This window comes from Macrobrachium rosenbergii, chromosome 8 (assembly GCF_040412425.1).
Source record: "Macrobrachium rosenbergii isolate ZJJX-2024 chromosome 8, ASM4041242v1, whole genome shotgun sequence".
Classification (NCBI taxonomy): domain Eukaryota; kingdom Metazoa; phylum Arthropoda; class Malacostraca; order Decapoda; family Palaemonidae; genus Macrobrachium; species Macrobrachium rosenbergii.
In genome coordinates, this window is record NC_089748.1 from 35411990 (window position 1) to 35430849 (window position 18860).

The 18860-nt window shown below is 38.5% G+C and overlaps 1 protein-coding gene across 18 annotated transcripts in view; it reads right to left on the bottom strand.

Annotated features, from left to right (window-relative positions):
• sky (GTPase-activating protein skywalker) overlaps nt 1-18860 on the bottom strand; it is a 314139-nt gene that overhangs the window by 9975 nt on the left and 285304 nt on the right. The window contains exon 1 of one of the 18 annotated variants that reach the window (XM_067107469.1): nt 749-1376. The exons of 16 other annotated variants lie outside the window; for them this stretch is intronic. In XM_067107469.1, coding sequence (XP_066963570.1) covers nt 749-764 — 16 coding nt within the window. In that variant the 5' untranslated portion in view covers nt 765-1376. Of the gene's footprint in view, nt 1-748; nt 1377-18860 lie in introns of those variants that run through there. One more of the 18 variants, XM_067107467.1, reaches the window with a different exon arrangement.

Sequence of the window (18860 nt, forward strand, 5' to 3'; positions counted from 1 at the left end):
TCTCTCGTTTTTATCATTTTTTTCAGATTCATGGGACACACCTCCATAATCTATGATTAAACATTAGTTTCGTTCAATCTTATCATCACACAAAAGAAAGATTTTGCAAGGAAAGGAGTATTTATCGTAACATATACCGAAAACTCCGGCAAACAGACCCAGTAACAGTATGGTGTTAATTCAAGAGAAAGTATTTTTAAACAGTCATGCAACAATTCAAATGAAAGAATCTAAACTACTCAAAGATATGTATATATAAAACTCGAAAAATCCTATCAACTTTCATTTTAAAAAATGTTCCTTTTCAAATCGAAAATATTCAAGTGTGGCACAAAATCTCCATAGATTTCTATCTAAGGCGCATTGAAGTCTACCCGTGTCAACAAACCCAGCCTCCGATGCTTTCACACGTCTTCCGATCAAGTTCCGTGGGATTTCTCATTAGAAAAGAAATTAGGAAACTTTATATAATATACTCTATACCTTTGCACATATACTCACAAAACTATACATCGTGTACCTAAACAAGGATATGTGAGCTGTGAAAAATTCAAATAAAAATGGTACATCCTTACATATTTCAAATTTGAAAACCAAAATTAAATAGTATGCAACAAAATAATAAAAGGAAGGCATGGAAGTCATTATAAATATTAATGCTGTAAACTGTCCCATTCATAAGCAGCCCAGAATTTTCACGGTATATTCAAACATTAACAAACAGCATGTAGGTAACAGTATAGCTTACCATATGTCGCAACCATGATGGCGATGTTTTTGGGAGTCCCTTGTACAAGCAAATGATCGAAGCAACGGCCTACTAGGATTTGAGGCTGTTAGGCTTTATCGAATCGGAGAGGGAGAGAGAGAGAGAGAGAGAGAGACGAACGCAAAACTCGTCGAGGCGTTGCGTGGCGTCGACGACGACGACGACAAGAGTCGAGAACGGGAGTTCCCCGAGGTTTCTTAAGTTCACACAATGGAAAACAAAAAAAGCGGTGCCTGTCACTTAGGGATTATTTCCGAATGCTCTGCGAAGCATAGTTCACTTATTCCCTTTATTTTTTTAAAATTCTGTATCCAACTTGTCCTGTTTCGAACGCTGGACGGGAAAAGAAAGGCTTTGGATGCAATACGTCACTATAATTTTATGGCTGGAATCTATTATGTGGGATCAAAGCACAGGTGGAGAGAGCTCTCATTGCAGCCACGAGGACGTCTCAGGTGTAACTAACGCCGCGGCACATGGCCAGCGCCTCTTATGTAAGTTCCTCTCGGCGCGTCGAGTTGCCGATTAGCTCTCAAACGTCGGGCATACTTTCATATTACTTCTGCTGGAATAACATCATGTGCCTGTGTTTATGGCACGAAACGGTCTGGCCTTGCAATGGAAGAAAAGAATTACTTGCCAAGTATGCCTTCAGAATACCGATGAAATACATAATTGGGAGTTATGCATATATCAACGTGAGGCGCATCTCATACATTTATAAATGTCTATTGGATGATTGCAAAAATTTCAATTGTTCAAAATATTCCTTTAAATAATTTTCCGGACGTTCCCTTCTGAAAACGAAGGTAACTGACAAAAACTCAAAACAATACCAATATGTTTATATATTATACAAAAATATGATCTAGCAATGCCATAATACTCTATTTCAGAACATGAAAAACGCGATGAAGTATACATACAGTACTAATTAACTTTATATTTAAAACCTGCTACACAGTTGTCACCTCGAAGTGTAACCTATCCATCGACGCTAAAATAAGAAGTTGAACCATGCAAGCCCATTCACGAAGATAATATGCACTGTAATGTAATTCCAAAGAATTCACAATTAACGCACGCGAGAAAGGCCAACCAGTCCCTAAAAGTGTAATTTCGAAACCCTTAGAGTTTTTCCCGTTCCCCGTGACCGCTCTCATATCGGTCATAAAACCAGACCTCTGGCAGACCAACCTATTCGTAAACACTGCCCTGAAATGGAAGACTGCAGTATCTACAAAAATACAAAACTGAGAAAAATGGTAGATACTGAAGTTTTCCCTTTTGCCTTACTACTGATTTTGCAAATACTGCAAGTGGAACCCCTTAAACAAAGCATTGAAGAATCATTCTGAAACTGCAGTAACTTGTATATATTAGTGTTTCATGAGCCCAATAGGTGACATGTCTCAATTTCGAAAATTTTGCAGACACTGCAGTTTTCCATTTAAGGGCAGAATAGCCTTTGGAAAATTACGTGACCCTCGTCAAATAAAATTTAAATTCAAGACAAATTACCACAACTAGGTCATTATATTTATAAAACATGGTAAAATCGCTTTTAAGTTTACAATCACGATTCCAACGTTTCGATATCAACAGCACAGAGTAGATACATTAAGAATTGGATCCTACGGAAGCCACGTTAAGCAGGAAGAACTAATGATTAGCAGCTGATTCAAGCAACGTGAAAACAGAGCGTCATAAATAGAGCGTTGCTTGCTACAGCGAGAATTGCACAATCATCATCATCATCATCGCTGTAGGCGCTAACGAACTAACTTTTGAATTTATACCAAAAGGACGAACTCGGACTCGACCTGCGCACAGGGATCCTCAAATGTGATATATAATTGATTTTTTTTTTATTTTTTTGACCTGCGCACAAAATATCCCTCAAATGAAATATACTTTTTGCTTTTTTCTTTGGCCTGCGCACAAAGAACGAACCCCCAATGAAACTTTTGCTTTTATTCTACTGATTATATATAATATAAATATATATATATATATATATATATATATATATATATATATATATATATATATATATATATATATATATATATATATATATATTATATAAAACAAATATTCAAGGCTATATACTCTACGCCAACCATTACAACATCGACAGAAGTCTGCGAAACTACAAGTAGCCAGTGAAATAATGTAGTCATCACATCACACACCAGTCCAGCGCCACGCTTTGAAAGAGAATGTAAAAAGCCAGGGGGGGGGGGGAAGATGAAACCACCAAGTAGAATGACGTGCAAAACGCCTTTTACTAGTACAGTACGCCCGCATATCCACACCCCCACCCCCACCCTCACCACGCCCCGCCCTCCACAACAAAGGTTAGGGTTACGTAAAGCGTTCCGTGACGAAATGACAAAGAAGGATATAAACAAAGAAGGCTACAAACAAAGAAGAAAACGAGGATGTGGTATGTAACAAATGAAGCACCAAAATCAGTTTTGAGTCAAAGGAAAACTTCTGCTGCGAAGTGAAAAAAGATCATTATTAGTGGCTTAAGGGAGAAGCCCACTTTGGAAGTTTTAAATACTGGCCTTATGAAATATGGCCTAATGAGATGTAAATGCAGCAACAGATAAATATAACATGAAAAAAATACGCCGAAGTTTCTTCGGCACAATCGAGTTTTCTGTACAGCGTATAGTCAAGGCCACCGAAAATAGATCTATCTTTCGGTGGTGTCGGTATAATGCTGTATGAGCTGCGGCCCATCAAACTTTAACCACGGCAAGGTGGTGGCATATCCTTATCGTTGCCAGAAGCACGATTATGGCTAACTTTAACCTTAAATAAAATAAAAATTACAGAGGCTAGAGGGCTGCAATTTGGTATGTTTGATGACTGGAGGGTGGATGATCAACATACCAGTTTGCAGCCATCTAGCCTCAGTAGTTTTTAAGATCTGAGGGCGGACAGAAAAAAGTGCGGACGGACAGACAAAGCAGGCACAATAGTTTTCAGAAAACTACAAAGGCTGGTTAAAGTACAGCAGGCCTTACGAGTTCTACGTATTTAAAGCATGCACTCTCCATACACTAAATAATTCAGGGCACCACGCAAAAACAAAATCGACCAAACACCAATTTAAAAACTTAAGAAGAACGCCTATCATCTCACTAAATTTCCTTCAGAGTCGAAAGCAATATAACATCAGCTACAAATACATTACTCCTTTTCATGCAGGACGGGCGGGGGGAGTAGGTAACCTATCTTGGAAAGGCTGAAGATACTAGCAAAACAAAAGATGGCATTAAGAAATTTTACAGAAGAATATGATATTATAAAGGTACTCATCACAAACACTTACAACTTTACATTACCCTGAGAAAGGCAAAACACGAAACTGAATAAAACTCTCAGGCGAAAAATTAAATGACATAATATCGCACCAATACCGTTTAATATCATCAAAATTAAATTACTGCGTGTGTAAAGTAGCTTCAACGAAACCTCTTGAGCACCAGAAATGAAGTTTCACGACTCGCTAGTTCCCGCGAGTACGAGAAGTTACGGCGCTTCTTTTAGAGAAGAATCCCCGTAGGAGGGTAATGCAGTCATCACAACTCACTCGGTGCACTGTAGGCATTACTTAAGAGTCTGCAGAATTCCCTCGGCCCCTGGGTGCAACCTCTTTCATTCCTTTTACTGTACCTCCGTTCATATTCTGTTTCTTCCATCTGACGTTCCACCTTATTCAACAATTATTTCCTTCTGTTACGCCTTTCAAACCTTCTTAATATCAATTTCCTTTTCGGCGCTGACTGACCTTATTGGTCCCAGCGCTAGGTCTTTGGCCTAAATCCTATATTCTATTCTATTCTTTTAAGAGAAGGAAAATCATACAAGGAAAAATATTAAGAAAATAAGACGAAATGGATAAAAAAATTCTTAAAACAGAGGAAAGAGTTTCACAGAATTTCGGCTTTCAAAAATACGATTACGCAACAGCATGCGAACTGGCAAGCACTCAAGAGTTACCTAACAGTGAATTAATAACGGACAGAGGAAAGTCACAGGACAAAACTTTAATGGTTTTCCTTCCCTTCTCTGTGATGTCTCGTGTTTTCCCTGCACCCGGGGAATTCCACTCTACGAGAAATACACACGAGAGCGGAAATGGCCACCTCTATTCATTTACCGCAGCATCAAGGAGATTCTAGGTCCTTTTAACTTTCGGCATTTCTTTAGTAAGCTTTCAACACCTTCACGAATAATTATACATACATACATACATACATACATACATACATACATACATACATACATACATACATACATACATAATACATTCTCACCCAACAATAAATTTTTTCCAGGCGCAAACATGAACAGTCATCACCGACGCGACCCAAACTTGAGTATAACTTTGTTCTCTCATTTATCATCCTTTTACATTCCAATAATATTTGAGATATTAAACAGCTGTCATATATATATGTTACAGGCAGATAGCGAAACCAGGCATTTCGCGAACTGCTTTAAACTTCAGGGGCTAGTACTAAACGCGGCGAAACAGTGACTCACCTATACACTGTTTCACCGTGTTTAATACTAGCCCCTGGGGGGTTCAAATGTATTCCGCCGTGTTTAGTACTAGCCCCTGGGGGATCAAGTGTCCCTAAGTGCATTTCTCTATCTGCCTAAAATTCCTGGCAGTTCGTGAAATGCCTGATTTCGCTATCTGCCTGTAACATATAGACGGTACTTTAATTTTATGGGCTTGTTAATTAATATTAAATTGTCTGGAAAGCATTATTTAAGAAGGCCTAGCATAATCAACATGAATATTACAATTAGATGGACGCACTTTATGACTAATAATTTTCTCTACAGATACGTAAACTTCAATTATCAAAATATATTTTTCTCACAATTCACCTCTCTTTTCCCATTTATTATTATTATTATTTTTTTTGGTACACAATAAAAAACATCGTTATCAGTAATACTATTCACGCAAAGCTTTAGCTTAATCCACGGGATTTTTATCTCCGTCAAATATTTTATCCCCTTTTTTTGTCAGTTTGCTATAAAAAAATATCATAATAACGGGAGTACTTTATAAAATGCTTCTCTTGCGGCCACCTCCACGTGACGAACTTTCCGAGGACATCAAAGGCCATTTAACTTGTCGTCACCAGGAAGCCGTCTATAGTCTAGCACCAAGCGATTATTTTTCCCGAGACGATAAATGTTGCAGATAATGTTCAGGTCGTTTTGTCAGGACAACATATGGATGGAAAAAGAACAATGAAACCACGCCGGTGATAGCAGATAACCCGGATGGCCGAATGATAAGTGGGCTGTGTCAAACTTTAGGCCAAAAAGCCTGACTTGATAGCGAGGAGCATTCGAGTAGATTGGCGGATGGTAAGTTCTCATTCTAAAAAAAAAAAAGAAAGATTCTTGAAAAATCCAAAATTACACAAGTGATTGTTTGAAAACAAATAAAGAGTGTGATAATGCAAAATAAATAAATAAATGAATGATTATAGTCATCCACTTTATCTAATTTATATATACATATATATATATATATATATTATATATATTATATATATATATATATATATATATATTATATATATAATTATATATATATATATTACATATATAAATATTTATATATATAAGTCAGTCACTCATTTATCATTCATTGGTCTATTGTTCGCTCTGCAGTGTCAGAGCTTATCAGTAATCATCGTGCGGCGACGAAAGTCCTTGTCTTCTACGAATTCGGGCGTGAATGATTGCCCACTTTTCGTGATCATTCTCCTTGACACAGATCCTAGCTTTATCAGATTACGATACGATTGCATTCGAGATCTATTTGTGATAGTGAGAAAAGTCAAAAGCGAAGAGGAAAAAAAACCCTGAATTTTGCTCCAATGCAACTGACCGAAAAGATTTAAAGTAATTTTCAAGAAGTATAATTCGTTTTTCTTCGTCTTGCTTCAAAATGATTCATATTAGGGGAAACAATAATAAATAATAAACAGAACTATTTCATTATATATACACTTTCACACTAGGAAAAAAAAATAATCGATAATTTCTAGACTGTTACATTATACACTCAATTTAATATTCATTCGTACACCATGTTTGTTCCTGCAGAAATCGAGGCAATATAATTTTGCTTAGTCCGATGCATTTTTTCCAATATTTGTCTTTCGAATTTTGCAATGTTTATCAGTCGTATGTGACGAAGACAAAGTACTGATAAACTGAAAGAGGACCAAGATTATGACAAATTTCGCTTACTGGTTTATTTCCAAAATTGGACGACATTAGCTGCTGGTTGAAGTTTCGACATTCTCAAATGCATAACTGTTAGTGTTGACCCGCATTCTCTGCATACAAGGACTGGGTCGTGTGGAATATTCATTATGTTCGAGCAGTTGCAAAGGCTGGGATGTGGCAAGGATGAGGGAGAGAGTAGCCTCAAGTACTAATTCTGGACATCAGTGCTGAGCATAAAAGCTGAAGGGTTGAACCTCTCAGTAGGAAAGTGAGACAACGCAACAATTTCTTATTCCTAGTGTTGTGATACTGAGGTGTCATTCTTTGAAGGTTGCTGAGAATACGTTGTTCTTTGAATGGAATGGAATGTAGAGTTTGGGCCACAGTTAAAAAAAAAAAGTTAAGTATACCTTAGTTTAACCAGACCACTGAGCTGATTAACAGCTCTCCTAGGGCTGGCCCGAAGGTTCAGACCTATTTTACGTGGCTAGGAACCAACTGGTTACCTAGCAACGGGACCTACAGCTTATTGTGGAATCCGAACCACATCATACCGAGAAATGAATTTCTATCACCAGAAATAAATTCATCTAATTCTTCATTGGCCGGCCGGAGACTCGAACTCGGGCCTAGCAGAGTGCTAGCCGAGAACTCTACCGACTCTTCCAACGAGGAACCAAGCACTGGGACTTATGAGGTCATTCAGCGCTGAAATGGAAACAGACAGTAAAAAGGTTTGAAAGGTGTAACAGGAGGAAAACCTCAAAGCAGTTGCACCATGAAATAATTGTTAGGAGAGGCTGAAAAGGACTAGCAAGATGGAAGAAAGATAATATGAATGGAGGTACAGTAAAAGAAATGAAAGGGGTTGCAGCTAGGGGCCAAAGGCACGCTGCAAAGAACCTTTAGTAATGCCTACAGTGTACCCCGTGAGGTGCACTGACGGCTCTACCCCCCTACGGGGCATAAATGTATGAGGGAATGACTAAATCATTAACATCCAAAGTAAGAGTTACTGACAACGGTTCATAAAAAGTCTGACAGGACGAGGAAATGAAACTACTGATTTCCTATTCCATAAAAAAAACTCGTCTTTCATCTATCTAGAAGACTTTTAACCTTTGTATTTATTAATGCAATTATATTACTGCTTTTAACTCGAAATGTAACGAGACCAGATTACAGTGAGAACCTCGTAACGCATTCGGGTCCTACACAGTGATGAGCTAAATGGAACCACAGAGAAACCTAGTGCAGTATAATCCTGAACCACATTTAAATTTAGCACATTTAGTAATTAAAGGAAATTTAAATTAGAAAAATGCATTTATTTTCGATTCCACAGGACGAGAACAATCGGTACGTTTAACAATCTGACCTACGATGCGTTTACCAAAGCACTCTGTTGTATTCCTTCCTGACTGTTAAAAGTATAACTTAGTTTAACCAGACCACTGAGCTGGTTAACAGCTCTCCTAGGGCTGGCCCGAAGGATTAGATTTATTTCACGTGGCTAAGAACCATCTGGTTACCTAGCAACGGGACCTACACCTTATTGTGGTATCCGAACCACATTATGACGAGAAAATGAATTTCTATCACCAGAAATAAATTCCTATGATTCTTCATTGGCCGGTCGGAGAGTCGAACGCTGGGCCAACAGCATGCTAGCCGAGACCCTACCCACCACTCCAATGAAGAACTTTCTTGACTGTCACTTGCAATTCTCGACTCGTTGGTAGGCACGGCGAAAAACAACTCACCAAGGAATAAGCAGGGTAGAAAAAAGGGCGTAACCGCCATGAAAAACAACTAGTAATGGTACCTCGTGACGTATACGCTTTAGCATAAAACCTAAGACAAGCCAAGTTGGTTAACCTGACGGCTTAAGTTCGTAAGCATAAATGCATTATGTTTATTGGCACATACACAAAGGGAACATTTATCATTCACAGACACAGAGAATATGCATCTGCGTAAGAAATCATGCATCCCTAAAAATGAGATCTAAAAACATGAATATGAGAATGACTGCGTCTTGCTAATGAGAATTGTTTATGAAAGCACGAAGTTGGGACCATGCTGACCGGAGACCTGCACAGATTCCTTGATATATATATATATATATATATATATATATATATATATAATATAAAACAGACTAATACACACTTAAAGCCACTCCAACTTCTCCTAAAAACATAACAGACACCTCACACGTCTCAAACTGTCGTCCTAACCGCGCAGCAGCTTCTCGCTGCTGGGAGAAAGGGCGCTGGTGACTGGTACAATACATGTACAAACACTACCGGGATCTAAGCGATGACAGGCAGGGCAGCCGATCGAGACTACGGTCTACCCCAAAGCCAAATCAAAGTCCTTCAAAAAAAGGCAAGGCATCGTGATTATATGTATATATATATAAAGAATATGTACATATATATATATATATATATATATATATATATATATATATATATATATATATATATATATATATATATATATATATATATATATATATATATATATATATATATATATAGAGAGAGAGAGAGAGAGAGAGAGAGAGAGAGAGAGAGAAGAGAGAGAGAGAGAGAGAGGTAATTCTTGAAAAACGAAACAGGATGCAAATCCCGACCGGTTACACCTTTGGTTTTCAAGGACATCTTCATGAGGACTGGAACATAGTGGCAGAAATTTACTATACATACATACATATATACGTGTGTGTGTGTGTGTGTGTGTGTGTTAGGGTGACAGCACAAACACACAAACAGACGGTAGGACCAAACATCCACTCCTTGTAAGTATGAACAGAAATGAGCAGCAAACACATTAGCATCTGAGGTCAGTGTTCCTTTTCCAAATCTTGTTTTCCTAAGCAGGTGGGATCACGACTGAGCTGTTAGACCCAGGTAAAACTACCTTCTTAAAAGCCTGTGTATATATATATATTTTACATATATTGCTTCTGAATTGGATGGATTAAGTTTATGCACAGCTTGGGTGATATTCACATCCTCACAGAAGCTTCTTTTACAAATGAGGATTTGATAATATTTCTTTCTAGAATATTATCAGAATAAGTTATTTTATTAGGTCTTTTCAATTCAGTATAGTTCAATATATATATATATATATATATATATATATATATATATATATATATATATATATATATATATATATATATATATATATATATATATATATAATAAATAATTGTAATAACCACAATACCCTCTTGACTTCTCGATTTCTTCACCCTTTTTGGTTAAGCTTGTCACTCACTACAAGGGTTCAAACATCTTCCGAAAAACCATTACTGTTGACCCCAACAACCATCGATGTATATTCGTAGCCTGCTCACATCCCTGTACTTGAGATCAGCAAATCTAACTAAGTTAAAATAAGCAATTCAACGACTGTTGAAATTCAACTTGTGTAAAAAATAAAACAATCTATTGAGTATATACAGGAAATGAAAGGAAAACCACAAGATTAATATTACGTCACCAGCTATCCAATAAACTTTGCAAACAGCGGTTATATTTACCGCTACCACTGTATATCGAGTTTAGGCCAAAGGCCGAGCACTGGGACCTATGAGGTCATTCAGCGCTGGAAAGGAAATTGAGAGTAGGTAGGTCTAAAGGTGTAACAGGAGGAAAACCTCGCAGTAGAACTATGTTAAGAGAAGGTGGATGGCAAGATGGAAGTAAGATAATATGAATGGAGGTAGAGTAAAAGGAATGAAAGGGGTTGCAGCTAGGGGCCGAAGGGACGCTGCAAAGAATCTTTGGTAATGCCTACAGTGCACCGCATGAGGTGCACTGACGGCTCTACCACCTTACGGGGCCGGTTATATTGTAAATCCGTTGTCTCGTTCCTGGAGGGATTGCTGTCGAGTTAAGCAATGGATTGCTGTCGAGTGAGGCAATCACTGCACACGAGAAGCCAGTTGGGGATGACACAGTTACTCAACTCACGACTGGTGGTAATAAAGTCTGCCGGATTCCTCTTCAATCGAGGATGTTTTCCGGATTACATTCAGGTTTTTCTTCAGTGGGAAAGCCCGTGCGGATGCCCTCTTGCAGCTTGCTTGCAAAGCCTTATCCAGTCTTCCGCCCCGTTCTCTTTCTTGCTAATATTACATTACTTTATATATATATATATATATATATATATATATATATATATATATGTATGTATATATATATATATATATATATATATATATATATATATATATATATATATATATATATATATATATATATCAGTTCACTCTATATATAATAATATATTTTCATATGTTTTATGTTGTACCCGAAGGGAATTTTTTAGTTGATAATAAGTTCGTCGTCTCGAGGTAGAGTGAACTGGATATTAAAGGACGTTTGTAGCTTAATGCTTGTATATGAATCACGGTGATGTGATGTGATAAAAATTATATTTATATATATATATATCTATATATGTGTATATATATATATATTTTTCTTTCAATCTGCCAGAAAGTCCTTTTATCTCCAGCACACCTCTGGAACAGTCAAGGTCTAACCATTCAGTACAGAACAATTTCTTTCCGAAGTATTATGTTAAACAAGCAGAAACTGCAATAACACCTGGAAGCACTGCCGAGTTAAAAGTCAAGAGCTGAGAAACCGCACGATATCCTGGACTGGATTCTCTCTTCCAGGACCCACCCCGTCTTCAGTCTGGAAGGCTGCATGAAGTGGAACTCAGTGCAACTGCCCGCTTGAATTCTAATTAGCCCAGCCTCAGAATTCGCCAGTTCCTTTGCCAATTCTCGTAGCCCTCGAAACAAGATGTTTGGTCATTAAAAGTAATTAAAAGTTGAGAAAGCTTTCCGTTGATCTAGTTTGAAATTATCTGTATTTAGGGATTACTGACTTTACAGCAAGTAATTTTTGTGTAATCAAAGATGCAAAGATTACTTTCTGCCATGTAAACATGAGTCTGTATGTCCTAGGAGCAGATGGCGTATATGTGATTCTAACCACCCCATAACCCCGTGTTGCAAAACGGTCCAGTTCAGTGGCTCAGTCATACGGTATCGGCAACAATGAGGAACCACACCCGCACCCAAGCCGGACCTAGAAGGGGATGTGCCTCGTTAAAAACCAAATCAGAACGCTGCTCAGCAGCTGAAGAGGACCTTCCTTAAAATGACGAAATAGCCGATAAAATCATTACATCATTTAAAAAAAAAAATGGTTTCTCAACACGGCCAACTAAAAGCGGGAATTCTTTTTAAACTGGACTACCGTTCTGAGATAAAAAGTTGCGCTAAGACATCATTCCCTCTTATCTTGTTATCTATTTGATTATTAATTTGTTGTGCTAGGACATTATTCCATCTTATCTTGTTACCTATTTAATTATCAATTTGTTAATTTATTTTTTTTGTAGATAACTGATCTCTTTTCTTTATTTCCCGTTATCTTCTGTTACTCCTTTCAAATGAACACCATATTCTTTGGAAGCCTGAATTTCAAGTCAGTGGCCCCTGTGGGTGTTTCTTGCATATGAATAGGTTGTTGAATAATAATAATAATAATAATAATAATAATAATAATAATAATAATAATAATTTATTATTATTATTATTAATTATTATTTATTATTATTATTATTATTATTATTATTATTATTATTATTACTTGACAAACTATCAAATAAAACATTTTACGTATTCTTACAAAGGTCTACCAAGGTTTCCAAAAACGCAACACAATGAACCACCCAGGCAAAGGAGCCAAACCTTTTTAAAACCATTCCCGAATCGACCACGCCCCCTCCGGTATCACGTAACACACCGAAAAGGACAACGCTATGTCAGGGGAACCCCCTCCACGAATGCAAGGTCACAAGAGTCTTGCCAAGAGGAAAGAAGGATGCAGCTGAGGGTATTTTCAATGTAAAAGGTAGTTAAGTTGGAGGTAGATAGGTTTATATACCGCATGTGCGTCTAAACTAGATCTGTCTTGTGATTAGCGCTGGAATAATAATTAAATGAATACAGAGATTCTTAAGTAAACAACACGCTGACAATTCGAGACTATCTGAATCTGCAATTTCACAAAGCATATGCGTCATTTTAATTTTTAGTTTTCTGTAAAAGAAAACTATCGAGGTGGCTACTTGTCTGCCCGTCCGCCCTCAGATCTGAAAAACTACTGAGGCTAGAGGGCTGCAAATTGGTATGCTAATCATCCACCCTCCAGTCATCAAACACACCAAATAGCAGCCCTCTAGCCTCAGTAGTTTTTATTTTATTTATAGGTTAAAGTTCGCCATGATCGTGCGTCTGGCAACGATATAGGACAGGCCACCACCGGGCCGTGGTTAAAGTTCCATGAGCCGCGGCTTATACAGCATTATACAGAGTCCACCGAAAGATAGATCTATTTTCGGTGGCCTTGATTATACGATGTACAGAAAACTCGACTGCGCCGAAGAAACTTCGGCGCATTTTTTACTTGTTATATCTTGGCTGGAGTTCAAGGAAAGACGTTGCAACAGCCTATTATGAACCTCGTTCAAAGAAAAATGATTAAGGTTGACTAAAATAACATCAATTTGTTGGTCATCACAGACCCTGAATCAGCGACAAAAATTCTTCCAATGGACGCAGATATTTCAATAAAAATCTTAATGTAAGAAATAGCCCTGACCTTGAAATCATGTATAATTTGATGCATCAAAATTCTGCAGAAAGAAAATGACAATGTAAATCACACAATCTAGTTAAAATCACAATAACAACTCGTAAATAAAATAAGACTTAGCTTTGTTTGAACAACAAATTGATTCAACAAAGTAGGAAAACTACATTCGACTGCCTATTGCGGTCCTTCTTAATAAAGTTTTCAGAACACTCAGCAGTACATCTGCCCTTCTTCCTCTGAAAATCCCTCTCGTCCAAGTCATACATTAAGATGATTATGCACATCAGTCGTGTCATGAATCACGGTCATGTGATGACAAATAACTATACTAGCTTCTTAACTTATGTCCCTTTAGACTCTGGCCTCCCAAAATAGAATAAAAAATTATCTGGAATGTCTACCTGAATTTCCATAAAGACTGTACCAATTTACCGATTTTTATAATGGCTAGAATATGGTATTCCATTAGTATAAAGTTTACTGACGAACATCCACCAAAAATACGTTTATTTGAAGAAGGGACCTTCAACCACCGTTCATTTTTGAGTGAGTTATTATTATTATTATTATTATTATTATTATTATTATTATTATTATTATTATTATTTCAGTAGATGAAACCTATTCACATGGACCAAGCCCACCAAAGAGGCCACTGACTTGAAATTCAAGCTTCCAAATAATATTGGTTTCAACCTCCCACCGCAGCAGACCCCACACTGCAGCAGTAACTGATCATGACACAGAGCCAGTGATTTTTCATCGCCATGGGGGAGACGCGAACCCGAGACATCCGAGTGGCATGCCACGACACTAACCACTATACACTACTGAATTTATATATGAATGTGCCTGAGAAGTAGGCTAACATCCTCAAGTTGGGCATCGGCGTGCCGACATATTCCTTTGACAAAAAAGTCGAAAATTCCTAAACTCGCTTTTAGAACGTAGATAATATTCGTCAGCCTATCACATTCAAAGCAGCTGGATCACGAATAATGATTCATTTGGAACATTCAAGTATATAATAAGAAGAGGTAAGAAACTGAGGTAGTTATGTTATTAAGCTTGGCTGATGGGTTTGAAAATAAGGCCTTCGCAAGATGATGCAACAACTATCAACAATAAAAATAATGGAGTTTTCTGTACAGCCGCTACAGTGTATAATCAAGGCCACCGAAAATAGATCTATCTTTCGCTGGTCTCGGTATAATGCTGTATGAGCCGCGGCCCATGAAACTTTAAACACGGCCCGGTGGTGGCATGTCCTATATCGTCGCCAGAAGCACGATTATGGCTAATTTTAACCTTAAATAAATAAAAAAAACTACTGAGGCTAGAGGGCTGCAATTTGGTATGTTTGATGATTGGAGGGTGGATGATCAACAGACCAATTTGCAGCCCTCTAGCCTTAGTAGTTTTTAAGATCTGAGGGCGGACAGAAAAAGTGCGGACAGAATTAAGTACGGATGGACAGACAAAGCCGGCACAATAGTTTCCTTTTACAGAAAACTAAAAATAACTTTTTACGATGGGGATATATGACGAAAACACAGTATGATCCAAATGCTTCTTTTTTCTTTTAAGCTTCACTTTTTATCTTACTGGGACTATCTAAAAAAAAAATCATACAAATTAGTTTCTCTTGTGGGTTCTCTTCATACAATTTGGAATGAAGTTGGTTATACATTTCATTTTACACAAGCTTTCGGCTGAAAAGACATCAAGTTCTGTAGCTTTCCTGCATGAGCAACATATACAGTCTTTTTTTATACAGTAAATATATATCTATTTTATCCTCCTTTTTTAGTTTTCTGAAACGAAAACTATTGTGCCGGCTTTGTCTGTCCGTCCGCACTTTTTCTGTCCGCCCTCAGATCTTAAAAACTACTGAGGCTAGAGGGCTGCAAATTAGTATGTTGATCATCCACCCTCCAATCATCAAACATACAAAATTGCAGCCCTCTAGCCTCGGTAGTTTTTATTTTATTTAAGGTTCAAGTTAGCCATAATCGTGAGTCTGGCAACGATATAGGCCAGGCCACCACCGGGCCGTGGTTCAAGTTTCATGGGCCGCGGCTCATACAGCATCATACCGAGACCACCGAAAGGGTGACCTATTTTCGGTGGCCCTGATTATACGCTGTACAGAAAACTCGATTGTGCTGAAGACACTTCCGCACATTTTTTACTTATTTTATTCTCGGAAAGTATTAGTTTTAACTGACCAAATTCACTTGCAGGCAACGGAAACAGCAGCCTGTCATTATGCGCGGTCGCCAGAAACTCATTTGGAGACAATGCATTAAACTGACACTGGTTTCGGGAAAAAGAAACGGAGAGAAAATATTCTGTTTATTGTAGTTCGGGGAATCCCTCGTGTTTTTTTTTTTCTTCTTCTTCGAGTTGTCTTCGCTCCGACAAAAATCATAACATTACAATGCAATTTAAAAACTCGCATTCCTTGTATTTTCAACTGGTCTACAATAACGGATTTATATATAAAAAAAAAGAGTAAAGTCAGTTGCCGGAACGTTGAGTGACACTTTACAAAGGTTATCACAGTGAAAAACAAAGGATTGAACATTTTTCCGCAGTTATATTTAGAGCAACTGAAAAAAATTTTTTTTTGCAGTTTTTCCTGTGGTAAGATAACACTTTAATTTAAAAAGTACTTCTCGGCAATTATTCTGTGCCCTTGTATTTAATCATTTTTGTTGATGAAACTGACAAAAATTTCCCCGAAATTCAGCGTGGTCCTGTGTCTTGAACTTGTGGCACTGATGGTGTGGATTTACTTAAGTAAAATGTAAGTCACTAAACTATAATTAATTTCACCAATAAACTAAATTCAAGGTATACAATGTTTGACTTCAAGTCAAACATTATACCTTAAAAAAAATCGAGAACGACTTTTTGCTATGATACTCTTCTAAATTACCTTTCACAAGAATTCACTTACGTCACCAACTTACAAAACGACTCACTAAACGTTAAGTGAAATGACGTATTGTACAGAGGATGATGTAAGGAAAGTTCCCATACCAGCTTTCAAATCAAGTCTTTTATTTACTCTGAAACGACTTATAAAGCTATACATGGCTTCCCATACTGCACTAATATCTCATAAAATATACTTTATGTCAGTGGTTCTTAACCTGGGGGGCACGCCCCCATGGGTGGGTGGTAAATAATTTCCAGGGAGGGCGAAGCCTTAGTGAAAAAATTAAAATTCTCTAATTATAGCCATTATTCTCTTAACAAGAGCCGCTAAGAAGCATTATCAAGTATCTCACTAATTCATTCCCAAAAGAATAAAATCACCCCTTCTCTCTCTCTTTTTTTCCATTTTCCTTTAAATCTGGGAGGGAATTTTACTCATAGATGCAAGGGGAAGGGGGGGGCGTGGAGGGAAGGACCAACTCTTATAGGTGGGGACCAACTCTTATAGGGGGGTGGAGGGAGGGACCAACTCTTAGAGGGGGCGTGGGGGAAGGGAGTGGGGGGAAGGACCAACTCCCTAGAGGGGGCGTGGAGGGAAGGACCAACTCTTAGGGGAGTGGGGCGTGAAGGGAAGGACCAACTCCTAGAGGGGGCGTGGAAGGAAGGACCAACTCCTAGAGGGGGCGTGGAGGGAAGGATCAACTACAGGGGAGCGTGGAGGAGGGGGGCGTGGAGGGGAAGGACAAACCTCTCTTAGAGGGGGCGTGGAGGGAAGGACCCAGGACCAACTCTTAGAGGGGGGGAGGGGGCGTGGAGGAGGACCAACTCTAAGAGGGGGACGTGGAGGAAGGACCAACTCTTAGAGTGGGGATGGAGGGGGCGTAAGAGGGGGCGTGGAGGAGGGGGGCCAACTCTTAAGAGGGGGCGTGGAGAGGGGGCGTGGAGGAAGGACCAACTCTTAGAGGGGGCGAAGGGAGGAAAGGACCAACTCTTAGAGGGGAGGGGGCGTAGAGGGGGCGTGGAAGGAAGGACCAACTCTTAGAGGGGGCCGTGGAGGGAAGGACCAACTCTTAGAGTGGGCGTGGTAATAAGTTTAAGAACCACCGCTTTATGTGCTTTCCTGAATAGGAGAAGAGATGGCCAGGAACAAGTACAGTAAGAATGGTTATTTGCGATTAACAGAAGAAAACAAGCAGTCTTACATGTTTAATGGACTGTCCAGATTTATGAGTGAATGAAGAATATTAGCTACAGTGCCAAGAACTGGGGTACTGTCAGCAATTAAGCGAACAGAGGGAGTTGGAGTGGTTGCGCTGCAAGAGAAAGAAATACCAAATATACGTATTATCAGATTAATAAAAATTAACAAATTAAATATCTGAGAAACAGTGACAGTGCTGCCTTAATAATTCATTATACTTAGGTAATCAATGATATAAAGGAAAAAAGAATGACAAAGATTCCAACACGAACTACGGTGTCCATGAGGACTACATTGTCTAAAAAAACTTCTTCCATTGTGTGAAGAAAAACAAGAGGGGGCAAGGAACTCAGAAAGCCACCTCACAGAATACATTTCTTTTCCGACACTGTGATGCCATCTACTGGCCAGTAAGAGGAGCCTTCGAAGCAGGTCATTAATTATGCAAAATGGTTCCTGAAGAAGTACTTGATTTGACATACCACGACAAAACCAGGGACCAAAAGGTTGTCACCTATCTTTCAGATCCTCGGCAATATAAGAACAGAATAGAATACGGAATTTAGGCCGAAGGTCAAGCGCTGGGACCTACGAGGTCATTCAGCGCTGAAACGGAAATTGATAATAGGTCTGAAAGGTGTTAACGGGAGCAAAACCTCGCAGTTGGGCTATGAAACAATTGTTAGGAGAGGGTGGAAAGTAAGATGGAAGAAAGAGAATACGAACGGAGGTAGAGTAAAAGGAACGAGAGAGGTTGCAGCCTGGGGACGAAGGGACGCTTCAAAGAACATTAAGTAAAATGCCTACAGTGCACCGCATGAGGTTAAGTAAGTATACCTTAGTTTAACCAGACCACTGAGCTGATTAACAGCTCTCCTAGAGAGGGCTGGCCAGAAGGATTAGACTTATTTTACGTGGCTAAGAACCAACTGGTTACCTAGCAACGGGACCTACAGCTTACTGGGGA